Here is a 15,244-nt window from a genome sequence, read left to right on the forward strand (position 1 = left end):
GGTAATTTACAATTTCTACTGGACAGATTTTAAATGTCTAGGAAATAAATGTATACGTATACATTGGAAATGTGTTAGTAACTGATAATTGTAAATATTATATTGAGTAAATTTTAAGAGACTTTAAGAAAAAAAATACGCCTCTTTTACTAGAGTGAATCATAATATAAAATATGTCTCATAATAATAGTGTAGTTGCCCAACTATCTTTTTCAAAATACTGCTGCGCTTCGCTAAAGCACCGTTTTTATATTTAAAATATTCATTAAATTTTCACATTTTAATATAATATCGACCAATGAGGCAATTCAATTTTTTGACGTTTCACATGCTTTGATATTTTATTGTTTCAATTGCTTCTAATCCTATTATTGGCCTAACTCTAATGTGCGGATAATGTATGATCATTTAATTACTCGTCATCTTTGTTTGGATTTTTATAAATACAAATTCGTTTCTCTTTCCAATTCCTGCATCTCCTTTCACCTTCTTCTACATGTTTTTAGTTGTTTTAAGACTAGTTTTTTTTTTAATATTAACTGTATTTACATGTTTTGATGCTATTTTGCTGTCGACGCTTTTGATGCGTGTATAATTTTCTGTTTCTGCTTAAATAAATAATAGTTTTCTAACTTTTACATGCATTTATGAATATAAAAAGACGGCTTTTATTTCCGACTACGATCACGTTACTCGCCATATTGATAAAATATTCTGTAATGCAACAAAGATAATAATACGTTCGGAAATTGTGAACCACTACTTCAAATTATATTAAAATATACATTTATGAAAAATTGTTTTAAACAGTATTGAAAGGAAAGAAAAATAAAAATATACTTCATAAACCTCACCGACAGTTATATCAATGATTAATCGACAAGCATTCAAACTAATTAAAATTGCAAACCCACCTTCAAAGTAGTACAAACTCATTTAATTCGAGCTACGGGTGGTTAATAGTTTAAAACGGCCAATCATCAATTATAATAATAACGATCTAGTCAAATATACGGCCAGTAATTAATATGTATTTTTAGCTATGATTTCACTTTTCGATTGATCAGTTTGCCGATGTGGAAACGCGATATAGGAAACGCTAGTCTTCAAAAGAAAGTCAGTCGATCTATAGGCGGTGTAGTGAGAAGGTTGACGAGCCCTGATCACCGGCACAAGTGCAGGTAACGTGTATCGCGCGAGTACCGTTATGCTTATGACGGAGACGGAGAGCCTCACCAAATACCCACTCACGGCTCCAGCGACCACTTATTCAAATATTTCCCGACGGGAAGGTCTCCTCGGTGGCATCGTCTAAAAGTTCGCTGAAACAAACATGACATACCGTCTTTGAACTCTTGCATATCGACGGAAACAGTGCCAAGTGTCAACACTTTTAAATCACTCACCCGAACTAAAAGGGGAGGGGAAATGTATAATACAGTGAATTTTTGAAAAGTTAACAATATCTGTGCGTTCATTATTCTAGTTATATTCACATATAAATTTAAACATATTTAATCAACTTAAAATGAGTGTCGGTTGCGATTTAATTCAAATTTCAAGGGTGAGTATTTCTTTATTATTATCGTGTGGTAAAGTGTCGCAGAAATGCGCGCTACGACCAAATTAGATTTTTGTTACATTTCCTAGCCTAATTAAAGGATTGAAGGTCGTAACCTTTACCTTTTAAAGCATATACAAATCTTTTTTTCAATTACGAATGTTATAAAAAAATCATACACACAAATTAAAAGTATATTTATAACTTATAAATATACTTTTAATTTGTGTGTATGATTTTTTTTTTTGGGTTATAAAAAAATGGATGGGGCAAAGGTGTTGAAAACGGTACTGGGAATGCGGATTCTATCGAAAAACGCCGTTATTTTTATCGATACGCCTCGAAAGTAGTGCGTATTATCATATTTTGAATTATGCGAAATGTGCAACGTAATAAACAACTTACTGTATTAACTTTTAAGTGAATTCACAGGGAAAACATTTCTAGTGCCGTTAAGTTTATAAGATTATTATGAGCGCTTGGATACGACTTTCATTGCTTGGAAATTTAACTAAAATACGTAGCCATTTCTAGCAGCTGATAAATAGTTTTCAACGCCTAACAACATTGTTCCCAATAGTAAATACAAAATTAGTTATCAAATACCTGCCAATTGAAGATAATAAATCATTTCAGATTTAGTTTACCGTTTATCCAAAATAATTAAGGATAAAACGCGTGGGAATTGAAATGAAAGATAAGATATAATAAACAGATAATCGGATTAGATATGTATGTACATACATTCAAACAAGTTTTGAGAAATTGGTCACGAATAAAAAAAAATCTGTACATACTTCATAGGTAAAGATTAATCTCGGGGTCATCTGAACCCCACATCACACTTTATAGGTTAAATGACCGGCTGTTTGAGGTACAGTTACTTCTACCTACTGAGATATTTTCTCGTCGAGTTCCGAGACGCGGTCAGCAAATGGATTTTTTCGTAATATTACGCCATTTTTCAATCTCTGCCATGTCTGTTCATGTGAAAAATTCAATACCTTCAAATATTAAGTAAAATTATTATTTTATAATATACAACAACGGGAATATATTATATAAGCGGTTTTACCCGGCTTCGCTGGGTATTCGCTGGCTAATCTAATTGTAAACATTTATTTGTTTTTTTTATTAAATTTATTTGAATCTGGACCGGAACTGAAAAAGGAATCCGGAACCGGAACTGAAAAAAAAATTGGGATCCGGAACTGAAGCAGGCATCCGGATCTGAAACTAATAAAAGAATTTGAATCCGTAACTGAAAACAGAATCGAAAATGGAATCGAAAACGATATCGATACCGTCGTCTTAAAAAACTAAATTTTTTGGATAACGTCACGGTTTCTACGAACCAAAACTTACATACATACATACAAACTCTCTTTTGAAATTATATACTAGATGAACCAATTTCAAAAATCCTCAACTGATCATAAAAAAATATTGATTGAACCAAATATTTATTTACAACAAACGAGATTATTACACAAATATAAAACAATAATATCAAGATTAGTTTTTTTTTTACTAATACTACTTAAATTTAAATAAAAATTTATATATTATTGGCATATAAGCACTTTCCAATGCGAAAATTGTATGCACATACATATGTATGGAATAATTTTAAACTGTAATTTTTAATCTTTATATACCTAATATGTAGTTATTGTTGATCACTAAAAACTCATACATCAATCGATAGTTGCACATTTTCACGCATTTCCTGTTACATTGACATTTTCAATTACGTCAATCATATCGGAGAAAGTGTTCAAATTTACCAATCGTCACCGAATGACTAATAGCGATGAAAGTCAAGGATATTGTGGCGAATAAGTAGGACCTTGAACTAGGTCACGATACGGTTACAAAACTAAAACGCATGATGAATAGATATATGTAGGTTTATATACGTATTTTTTAATTATTAAAAATATACTCAAGAAGTAATAATAATGATATTTATGTCTGCTTAGACAGTGATATTTCGTTTCACATTAAAAATCACTTCCGAGCTACAACATAGATTACCAGATAGTAATCTTTTTTCGAATACATATTTCAGTTTTACAACAGCACAGGTAGCTTAGAAAGCATTTAAGAAGGGTTTAATTATCAACATTATCGTAAATGCTCGAAACTGTTAAATGGTGCACTTACTCTTTTAGTAAGAGGTGAATACAGTAAAACTATGTAAGTTAATGCTCAAATCGAATATTATATATGAATATATTTTTTATCTTATCACAGATATTGTCATTTATCTTACTTAGTCTATATTTCGTGTTAATCCTAATCATTTGGGAAGTACACTTTCAAATTCTGGAAGTTTCATGACCACATTATATTTAGATGAGTTCATATTTTAATCGGAACATGTTTATAGCTATCAAACGTTATTTCTGTGGCAGCTGACAGGTGTGCAGCGTCTATCAGAACCACTAGATTAGAAATACGTTTTCGCTGACCTTCATAAATTTTCTGAAACCAAAAAGAAGTGTGCCGGTCACTAAAATTGATTGTGGGAAAATGATATACTGACCCAAGAGCGTTCGATTAACGCCAGTGTCAAGTGAAAGCGCCAAAAATGTGATTTTTTAATAGTAAATTATACCAGATCTCGACCGGCTTTCAAAAACTGTCAGTCTAGCTGTCAGAGTGACATGCCTCGAGCGATAGAAAAAATCAGTTACCTACACATGTATATCTAAACAACAGCTCAGACTGTTCTATGTTTAAAAACAGTATTGATATTTAGTATTATATACATACATATATATGTGACAGTTGAAGTGTATTTTCAGTTGTAATATATTCCAACTGGCGATTTAGGTCATTCATATTCGAATACAATTCAACTTAGTCAAGTATATAAGCTACAAGCGCAAATACACTTTCAACAATGTGCGCCAGTTGTAATAAAACAGTTGAATTTTGACAGCTCTGATGTTTTTACGAATGCTTTAGAATTCAATAATGCGTTAATATTTACTGGGTATTAAGAATAAAGGTAAATGAGTACCGTATTACGATAAAGCTAAAAATATGGTCCAATAAAAAATATGACTTTCCAACCATTGATGTATAATACACTAGATGGGCCCAGACGTGTTATTTTGGTCGGAGATCTTGTCTTCACTCACTGAGGGGTGCGGGGGGTTTAACTACCGGGGAAGTTGGGTTTTTTTTCCCTACGACGCAGCGGTACCTACCTACCTACTAAGAGAAACTGTGCATGCGCCATGTATTTTGCATGCGCCAAAAGAGAGACAAGTATAACACGTGAGGGCGGATCTAGTATATTATACATCAATGTTTCCAACTCAATTTACAAGTCGAGTGACGTTTACACGAAAACCTAACCTCTCCATCTAACCTGGTTCCAGCGTATAGTTGAACGCAACTATAGTATTTTGACCAGTTGAAATGTACATAATTCGCCATATGAATCAACTTACGTGGGCTAGATGGAATATATTACAACTAGTTAAAATATACTACAACTGAAAATACACTATAACGGTAGTTGATACTAGGTTAGATAGAATATATTCCAAACAAGTAGTTAAAATATATTACAACTGGAAGATACACTTCAATTGTAACATACACAAAAATTTAATTAAAATCTGAAACACCTACATACATACATATATGTATAAGACAAGTTTATTAAATAGGATTATTTTGTTTTGTAGGGCTATTTTGTTGGATAGATTTGGGGAGCACGGAAATCTAGGCATTACATTTTTTTGGTTATTTTATGTATAATACTTAGTCTATTTTATAAGATTTATAAATTCGAGCTATTTTAACACAGATATGCGGCCTATTTTACAAGGCTTTTCTTAGTTTCATTTCACCTACATATTAGTCTGACACTATTTCCTACATTCTTACGATTGGCTTGAAACTTTGCCATTTTGCGTGGTTTGGTCACCGATAGAAATTTAAATTGCTTCCGCTAGTTCGATGGTGAAAAATAATCGTATTAAATACGTTTAAGAATCTAAATACAATTTTTGTGTTATTTTGTAAACTTTAGAGCTGTTTTATCAGAGTATTTTCAATCTCCAAATCAGCGCTATTCTTTATTACAAGGTTTTTATTAGCTTAATCTATTGATTGTGGCTATTTACAGGTACTATATCTGCAAATTATTGGCTATTTGCAGGTACTATATCTGCGAATTATTGGCTATTTCCAGATACTATATCTGCGACAGGCGCAAAGCCTTCTGCGCATACGCGTGAACTGTCACTGTCAGCGTGTTTACTGTTAAAATTTTGTTTTAAGCCTCTTAAAATTTAGTTCGAACTCGTAAAGTGACGTAAAAAGTATTGTCCAAATTAGTTCATATTATTAATTGTTAGAAAATTATTATCATATACAACGTATAATACCTACATACAAGTACAAGCCGCGAACTAGCTAAATGATATCAACCTATGATAATAAAGTGCGAAATTTATTTGCCTCATGTATAATGAACGATTGATTAAACAAGTCTAGCATATATTAAATGTAAGAAATTATAATCGGACTATAAGTTCACGCGCATGCGCAGAAAGCTTTGCCCCTGTCGCAGATATAGTACCTGCAAATAGCCAATAATTCGCAGATATAGTACCTGCAAATAGCCACAACCTTACTTATTTTGTTTAAAAGTTAAAAAGAAAGCTTTGACTAGTAAGTAACTGCATCTCGTAAATATATTTTTTAAGGTTTTTTATGCTTATTTTACACTCTTAAAACAACAAATTAGACTATATAGCTTTTATTATAACATTTGTACCAATTACAATACCAAAACTTAAAAAAAAAAATCCACCACTGTCATTGTCATCAAGATCAAAGTCAACAGTACAAAGTTCTGTTAAGTAAAATTGACTCTCTTGACAAAAATTTACAGTTTTGGCACATTTAAAATTTCGCCAAATTAAGAAGCGAGCACTTTATTAGTGTACGTATGAGCATGTCGCAATAAGGTCGACGATCTGATGCGTCATCATACACCAACAGTCAACATTGCAAGAATACATACCTGAGTTTGTGTACAATCCCGTGTAATTCGAACACAGTGTTTCCAAAATCGCTTCTCATATGCCTACTTATATTATACAATATATTCTATTTGCACAAACACTCATTGGCAAAGTATGTGGGTATGTAGCGGTCTTTCCTCAGGATGTTCGCCATTTATCAATGTAGGCTAGTTCAATCTTCACCGATACCAGATACGAAACCATTAACGGATTTTGCCGGTAATCGGCATAGAGAGTGTATTGAAGTGTAGTGATTCAGCAGATCGTAGTCGAAAACATTTAATTGCTATAAATAAAATGAAATTTATTGCCGAACGGTAAGGCGAAGTCGTAAAATTAAAAGCGAATCTTTATTTTGGCGAGCCTAACCTAACCTAATGTGAGTTGTATCTAGGTCCATATGTATATAAGACAGACGATGTTTGTTCTTATACATTTTAAACAAGTTTTAATTTAATCTATTAATTAATTTTGGTTATGTTGGGTTTATTATTTCATAGAAAAACTTGGGTATGATCTTACCTATACACATTTTTATATTCAAATGAAATTGAAATCAATTTTAAGTTCCTAAACATGTTTTAAAAGAGTGTATAATACAAGTAGAGTTGAACATACTAGCTTTCGACCATAAACCATGAGTGGGGCTATTTTTCATGACCGGAAGAACAGTAAATCAATATAATATATCAATATTATATGATGAAATTAATTAAGGTTAATTAGCAATCCGTCGTTATTTTCATTGCTTGCTTATCTTATTTATAAGAACATATTTATATGTGAAGTTCATTCAAATAATGATTAATAATCATAACTAACTAATAAACATTTTTATTTATCGAAAGATGATAACATAAGTACATATATCTAATATATTTTTATATAAAGTGTTATTATACATATAACATTATCTATGTATGTGTTTATCTATGTAACTTTTATGTAAAATAATACTTTAGCAATATGATTATGCACATGTATGTACTTTGTTATTATTATGGTAGTCATTAAAACGCCTAAAATATTGACATAAAGTATACTATGTCTGTCCCATTCGTGGATTATAAGCAATCGAAACATCCTGTACAATTAACTAAATGACATATACTTGCTTGAGTTGAGCTCGCAGACGGCGAGTTTAACGGTACAATCCTATATTATTTACGCGCATTCTGTGGTCAAAAAAATGCAAAGGCGGATATTATCATGACACTTACAAATAATTATTTAATGCCGTTGTTTCCTGCCTTTTACGCAAAATTTACCCATGACTAGACAGGATCAATAAACCAGTAATATGTATATAAACAGGATGAAAAGAGTGTGTGCGTGAATTCGAACTTGGCGCGCTTTTGAGTAACATGATCGTGAGCGACAGTGTATACACATTTTTATTTTATTTTACTTATCTATGAATTTTAATATATTTATACGTCCATTTATAATTTGATATAATATTCAAATAAAATTTAAGTTGTGGCTATTTGCAGGTACTATATCTGAAAATTATTGGCTATTTGCAGGTACTATATCTGAGAATTATTGGCTATTTGCAGGTACTATATCTGCGACAGGCGCAAAGCCTTCTGCGCACGCGCGTGAACTGTCACTGTCAGCGTGTTTACTGTTAAAATTTTGTTTAAACCTCTTAAAATTTAGTTCGAACTCGTAAAGTGACGTAGAGTAAAAATATAGTCCAAATTAGTTAATATTATTAATTGTTAGAAAATTATTATCATATACAACGTATAATACCTACATACAAGTACAAGCCGCAAACTAGCTAAATGATATAAATCTATTATAATAACGTGCGCAATTTATTTGCCTCATGTATAATGAACGATTGATTAAACAAGTCTAGCATACATTAAATGTAATAAATTATAATCGGATTATAAGTTCACGCGCATGCGCAGAAAGCTTTGCGCCTGTCGCAGATATAGTACCTGCAAATAGCCAATAATTCGCAGACATAGTACCTGCAAATAGCCACAACCTTAAATTTATTCTCAAAACTTGGTCATAAATTAATTATCAGCCAGCTCCATTAAAAAACAATAAAATTGTTTTCACTCTCACACACTTTTTCGGCGCTTTTTTTAGCCATGATATTAATTACACATCTCCTTAATTTAAATATCAATGATAATAATAACAATAATCATCTTCCATGTGTGGTCGAGCGTGTCAGTTATAAGGGGAGAAAGTGCCATATATCGTGTAGCATTTTCACTCTTCATCGTGAATGTCAAACTACATGAAATACTATATTGTCTTTTACAGATGGAGAGATCAAAAATGGTAATCATGATAATCTGCGGCTTTTGGCTGACGACTGCTATGGCACAAGAGGTCACCAGGTGTAGGGGGAGCGAACTAGGACTACGCCACCTTTGGGGTGATGCCCTCACGGATCCTCCAGATTGCATAGGCCCCAATGGTCTTCCATATCCCAAGTATTACAATCAAATATTATACATTATAAATAAATTCTAAAATTTAAAGTTAATAAAAAAATATGAATCTTGTGATCCTCGATTATACCCACAATTGATATTAATGCCGCCACTACGGCGGCATTCGAGCGTATTACGTTAGTGTCATTTATACTTTTATTGGTTACTCTAAATCTTTGAATTTACATTATATATTGATAAAAAAGTTAATTTTAGCATGAATGTATAATAATAAGTTAATAATTCGAATAAGTATAAAACGTGCTGTCACTTAAATGCAATGTTACGGGTCATAAAATTTTAAATTTGAGTCCATGCCACTCGCCATCAATACACACAGGCACTAGGTTATTTGTTTTGTGATTGTCATTACTTCAAGCATATACATAACTTTTCATATTATAAGTTGATTAAACCTTTAAATGCTGATCAATGCCGATCGGAGTTTTGCCAACAGGTCCAAGGACCTGAAAAGCGCCGATAGGCGTTGTATTTTGAGCATGTACAAAGTAAACAAGATACTACCCGATAAGCCTTTCCGGGTAGCATTGAAATGCATTTAACATGGGTCGTGTAATCCATTTCATTAATTTGTCAACGTTTATAAAGACTAGTTTACACCGAAATGTCTGAATTTATAACCATAGCAGAATTTCCCGATGGACTGCTGAGTATTTTAGATCGTGGCTTGGCATTTAGATTGTGAGCATTACATTTTAGCAACAATGAAGAAGATGAAACTAGTTTTGGAGAGATACATTCATTAATAGACTTATTTTGTTTATTTTATATTGTTGCAAGATATATTAGAGTCTAAACACACTTTACAAAACTCGAAATCCTCGGCGGTAGTTATCTAGGGTTTTGTTTTTGGATTAGCTACAATTTTTCAATTTTCTAGTTGGAAATGTTGGCGAAATTTTCAGCGTGGCGGACTTTAAACAGAAAAGACGTCAGCACTCAAAGGGTTTAAAACATAAAAAAAACCAAAGTACCGATAGACGTTTTGAGTTTACGTTATTAAGAGGGCTGGACAGCAGCGCCTTGTCCATACAAACGTACTATGCTTCTCCCTACCTCAATTATGGCACTAGAGAAATTATTTTTTAATATGCTATGGATATCCACCATTGGGGTGCATCTATCGTTTTATTTTTTTTAATTAATTATTTTTTATAGGAGCTAGGAGCCGCCAAACATCTATAAAATCGCCTCTTTTTTACACCCACGAAACGAGTCCAGCGTGCTTATTTAACGGTCGATTTTAAAAAAATACGCCGATAGATGCACAGAAAATATCTTTCTCATACCGATGATGAAATTTTTTTAAAAATTGGTCCAGTTTTGGAGGAGAAAATAGTAGAATATGAACCCTCGATTTTGTCAATTAAAAACACGCTTTATCTGGTCAAAGCGCAACTGTCGCATTCACTCAATATATACATATATATATTGATATATATTGTCGCATTCACTCAATATATATATATTGATATAATGTTTTAATTAAATTTCTAAATATGATAATTTATTTTTAAATTAATTTTTTTTTATTTATTAATCTAATTTTATATTCAAATATGTATATTGTCGCATTCACTCAATATATACATACACTCAATATATATATCGAAGAAAGGAACGGTAATAAAATTAAGGTTTCGGGTGTACAGCCCTCTTAACACCAAAAAAATATTCGAGTGCAAAAGGTTAATATATTGTTTGAATATACATTGAACTACAATAATGACCAATACATTGAACTACAACTCAACGTTTCCCCAATCATCAAACTAATTACACTTTGATTATATTCATAAACTTATCAATGTCCCCCCCCCCCCCCAGATATCAAAATAATAGAAATAAACTGAAACTTAATGTGTATTCAATATTTTAATGGTTATTTTGTGCGATTTCTCATGTAATGTTTAAATTTGCAGAGCCGCAGTTGCAAGAGCGTTCAGGAACGTCTGGAGCAGTAACTCTAGGACCGGTCGTTCTGGTTTAAAAACCATGGATCCAGCCATCACGCAGAGGGCATTGTTAGAAACTTACAGAAGAAACAACGAGGCTGGCGATTCGTTCACATCGCAAAGAGCTGGTACGAGAATCCAAATTGTACTGTAATAATAACAATTCAACGAAATCATCGCTTATTTTGACAAAACATTAGCGTGTCGCAGAGGTGAAGCTAACGGTTAGCCGAAGAAAGACCGATGAAATTTTTTTACCCTTTTTCAAATTTACGTCACGTGTCAAATATACTATACGGATCGTGCTCATCCCACATTCGTGAATTGTTGCACGTCAGTATTGCGCGTGTGACCATTTGTTGCACGAAGTGGGACAACACTATCGAATGCATCGAACGGTCACACTATCTAGAACGATAGAATACATATGTACACACGATCCGCGATTTCACCGTCGGTGTCCGATTACGGGCACAATATCGATTACTCCAGATGGAGCACACTGGCGGAAAGTGCGAGCGAAAAACGCCGTCGCCAGTCGAAATGGCGCTAAATTCAAATAGGAGAGAAATAGTTATCGTATGCTCACATTGTAGTCTTTATTGTTCCCTACTTATTTAAAATTCTAGTCGCAAGATAAGATGGCCAACACATTTGGAACATCTACATACATGCTACCAAAAATGGGTGACCGTGAAAAAGTCCCCCGTTTCCCCCCGTCGTACATCCTTACTTAATTTGCGCGAGCAGGATACAACAGGAACAAGAGGAACAGGCTTTTCCTCACGTATCCTGCACGCGCACATTAAGCAAGGCTGTGTGACAAAATAATTTTATCGCATAATTTCATCGCATGCCACTGATATATATTATATATACATAGTACTGTTTACCATGCACCCTTTTTTTTATCTTTCGACTTATGTAAGATCTTTCGATTTTCGATCTTTGCCTTCCGATATTTGCTTTTTCGACCTTTTCACATGCGGTCCCGTGAGGTAGACCCACTAAAAATATATGATTATTAGTGTTGTACCCAATGAAATATCATCGCATGGGTGTTGGCATATTAAGTTATTAAATAAAAAAAATTAAAAGAAATATGTCAGTCCTGTGTTCGATTCGCACGCGGTCGAATTTTTTTCATATTCCTTTTAAATATATTTAATTTAATATTTGTATTTAATTGTTTTAATATGAAAAAAAGTGATAAAAACTACCTACATATGTATAAACAATATAAAACACCAATAGAAAAATTAATTAATGAAATAAATTTTCAAAAGATAGCGGTAAATGCTCAGAGACTTCTATTGGCCTAGAGGAAACACTGGTAGCAAACAGTATATATAGAAGTTTTTTTCTTTTGTTATTATATTCTTACATTTTGTTGGCATTTCTTTATGTGTGACGTACATATGTATGTCGAATCGAAACGACTATTATAGACTATTAGTATCTTACACAGACACACAAAATAGCGATATTATATATATGATGCACAGAAAGTATGGTATGATGAAGTAATGATAACAAATGAAAACCATCAAGGATATTATTCAGAAAGTGTCTCTGTTTATATACATACATACATGTGTATATTCCGCATTAATTTTTCGTCACATGTTCTAATAAGCCTAGCATGTTCGTCCTGTGTGTTGTCTAGTTAAATATAAGTATTATTTATAAATATTTTTACAACAAAATACGCGTGACTCTTATTTTTGATAACTCTGAATGAATAGAATCCTATATGTATATATATATAATAGCGCTATTCTGTTTATCTGTGTGTCTGTGTATGATAACGCTCGCCGTACTATAACAGTCGTTTCGATTCGACACATTTACGTCACAGTTAAAAAACTGCTAACAAAACGTACGAATATAATACGAATACAATGACAGATCAACAAAAAACTTCTATATATACTGTTTGGGTAAACGGACTACTAGTCAAATGTGAACCGGTCACAGGACAACCGGTCGCTCTAGATCGGTCACACGTGATCACCCGTCACACTAAAACTGGTCATACCCTAAAACTGGTCACGAGAAAACTGGTCACAACCTAAAATCGGTCAACAAATTTTCTCGTGACCGATTTTAGAGTGTGACCAGTTTTCTCGTGACCAGTTTTAGGGTATATATTTCAAAGGTATTTGACAGTTTATATATTTCAAAGGTATTTGAAAAAAATACGACAGTTTGCGGATCGAACACCGAACCGACACATTTCTTTTAATTTATTTTTATTTAATAATTTGATATGCCATAATCCATGCGATGACATTTCATCGGGCACAACACTAGTTGTATTAGATTCATAAGAAGGGTCATTAATGAAACATAAACCAATGACGCGAAGCTTACTTTTGCTCAATTTCATGCGTTGATAATCTATTCAAACGTGTACATGAGAAAAAATACGACAATAAAAGATAATTTCACCGGCGGAATCATTTTATTATGACAAATGATTATTACTACACACACCGACACAATACCATATTGTAACGTAAGGTAGTAATTTTCAAAAGAAGTTGAACTGTTTGTAGCACCGTTACAATGTTTGGTATGCAATGATTGTTTTACACGATGATTGCATACAAATGTAATTACTAAGAATGTAAACGAAATTAACCACCATAAAAAAATCCTGACATGTCCATAAGTGTGTTTGTGTGTTCCGGGTAAAAGCTATTCATTTTAAGACCAATATCTTCCTCCAAACCTGGAAAGATATCAAATTTACACCTCATGTTTTCAAGTCAAAATTATTCTATTTTTTTTATACATATTCAAACAATGTTCAAAGTGGACTTCCTTTGGAAATATTTTTTATTAGAAACATGTGGCGTATTATCTTTAATTATATTCTATCACATTTGTTTAGGATGTGGTCTGCTCTATCTGAATCTTAAAATTGTTTTCAAAAATAACACTTTTTCATTGTACTTTTTAATCATTTTTAGCATAGCAACTGTTATGTTTACAATCCTTAATTCACAGTTATGGTACATACAATTTACAATGAAATAAACAGCTATGATTTTTATCTCGTTCACATTGTTTGTGGTGAGAGCTTGAATGACACAATAGATTCAATTTTCTTGTTCATATTTCATTACCAAGTTCACGGTTGTATTATAACAATTTCAGTTACACGTTTGCTTTTCCTGAAACATTTCAAAACTCACAAAACGTTGATCAAATATATTTTTCTCAATGTTATTAACCAAGTTTTTTACAACGAGCAACTTTGTACATAGTAGAAAACCCAATTGTCAACTTTATTTAATTAGTATCGATGCTATTCAATTTCAGGTAGAGCAGCATCTCAATCTGATGATATATGTAAAGGATCTGGAGCACCATCCCGAATGTGCAAGACCCGGTACAATACAACAGCTCCGATGTATGGAGTATCATTAACCTCGGGCCAACCAGTGACGATCGTTCAAAAATTTCCCGACCTTCTCCAACAAGTTGTCTTTGAAGTTTGCGAGTAATATATCATTTGATTGCTTAATATAGTATATGATATGAATTGAATGTATCAGTAATATTGTTTTTGATAATTTCAGATCATCAGACTGTGATGTCGTTCACGGTGTGTGCACACAAACTTATGTGCCCTATCTCTTTCTGGTGATACCTTTAGGACCAGTGACTCTAACGGGTCAGGACTATGTCCTGGTTGAATCTGGATGCGTCTGCAAGCCCAAATACGCGTCGAAGTATGCAGCTGAAGCTAATGCGATTTCAGCTATACCCTGAAAGCGTCGGCGTTTAAAATGGCAAATTTAATAATCATACTTCGGATGCTTTACTGTTCTGCACTTTGACTCTTATTAACCGAAGTGAGAAGTTTTAAATATGTATTTAATATGATCTTTGCCATGTAAAACAATTGACTGCCATTTAAGTTTTTATATTAAATTGCCATGTGCTGTGCAATCTTCGTCATTCAAAGTGATTGCCGTTATACATAGGTTAGCTTCACTTTCAAATATGAGGCATTTTCTTACTTAAATCGTATCAAACTGATGAAGGAGACCTATTCCTATGATTTCTTATGTATTTATTAATAGTAAGTATTCACTAAAATGAAAACCTTGAAATAGAATCTCGTTTATACTTTTTTAATCATGTTTTTAAGCCATCAAATTGATTCGATAGTATCTTTTTTAT

General features: G+C 32.7%; 1 protein-coding gene across 1 annotated transcript; it reads left to right on the forward strand.

The window, feature by feature from the left end:
• The first annotated feature begins 1,293 nt into the window (after positions 1–1,293).
• On the forward strand, positions 1,294–15,174 carry LOC143910703 (uncharacterized). The gene is made up of 5 exons (XM_077429294.1): positions 1,294–1,564; positions 8,902–9,074; positions 11,018–11,178; positions 14,378–14,558; positions 14,638–15,174. Exons 1-5 carry the CDS (start codon positions 1,529–1,531, stop codon positions 14,828–14,830), a joined length of 744 nt encoding a protein of 247 aa, XP_077285420.1. The 5' UTR covers positions 1,294–1,528; the 3' UTR covers positions 14,831–15,174.
• The last annotated feature ends 70 nt before the right edge of the window (positions 15,175–15,244 follow it).

This window comes from Arctopsyche grandis, chromosome 4 (assembly GCF_051622035.1).
Source record: "Arctopsyche grandis isolate Sample6627 chromosome 4, ASM5162203v2, whole genome shotgun sequence".
NCBI lineage: Eukaryota > Metazoa > Arthropoda > Insecta > Trichoptera > Hydropsychidae > Arctopsyche > Arctopsyche grandis.

What these genes read in the sequence shown, in the direction of transcription:
- LOC143910703 (XM_077429294.1), top strand. Translation starts at nt 1,529, where the DNA reads ATGAGTGTCGGTTGCGATTTAATTCAAATTTCAAGG. An exon ending in ATTTAATTCAAATTTCAAGG is followed by an intron (nt 1,565 to 8,901) that starts GTGAGTATTTCT and finishes TGTCTTTTACAG; the next exon opens with ATGGAGAGATCAAAAATGGT. An exon ending in GTTCACATCGCAAAGAGCTG is followed by an intron (nt 11,179 to 14,377) that starts GTACGAGAATCC and finishes ATTCAATTTCAG; the next exon opens with GTAGAGCAGCATCTCAATCT.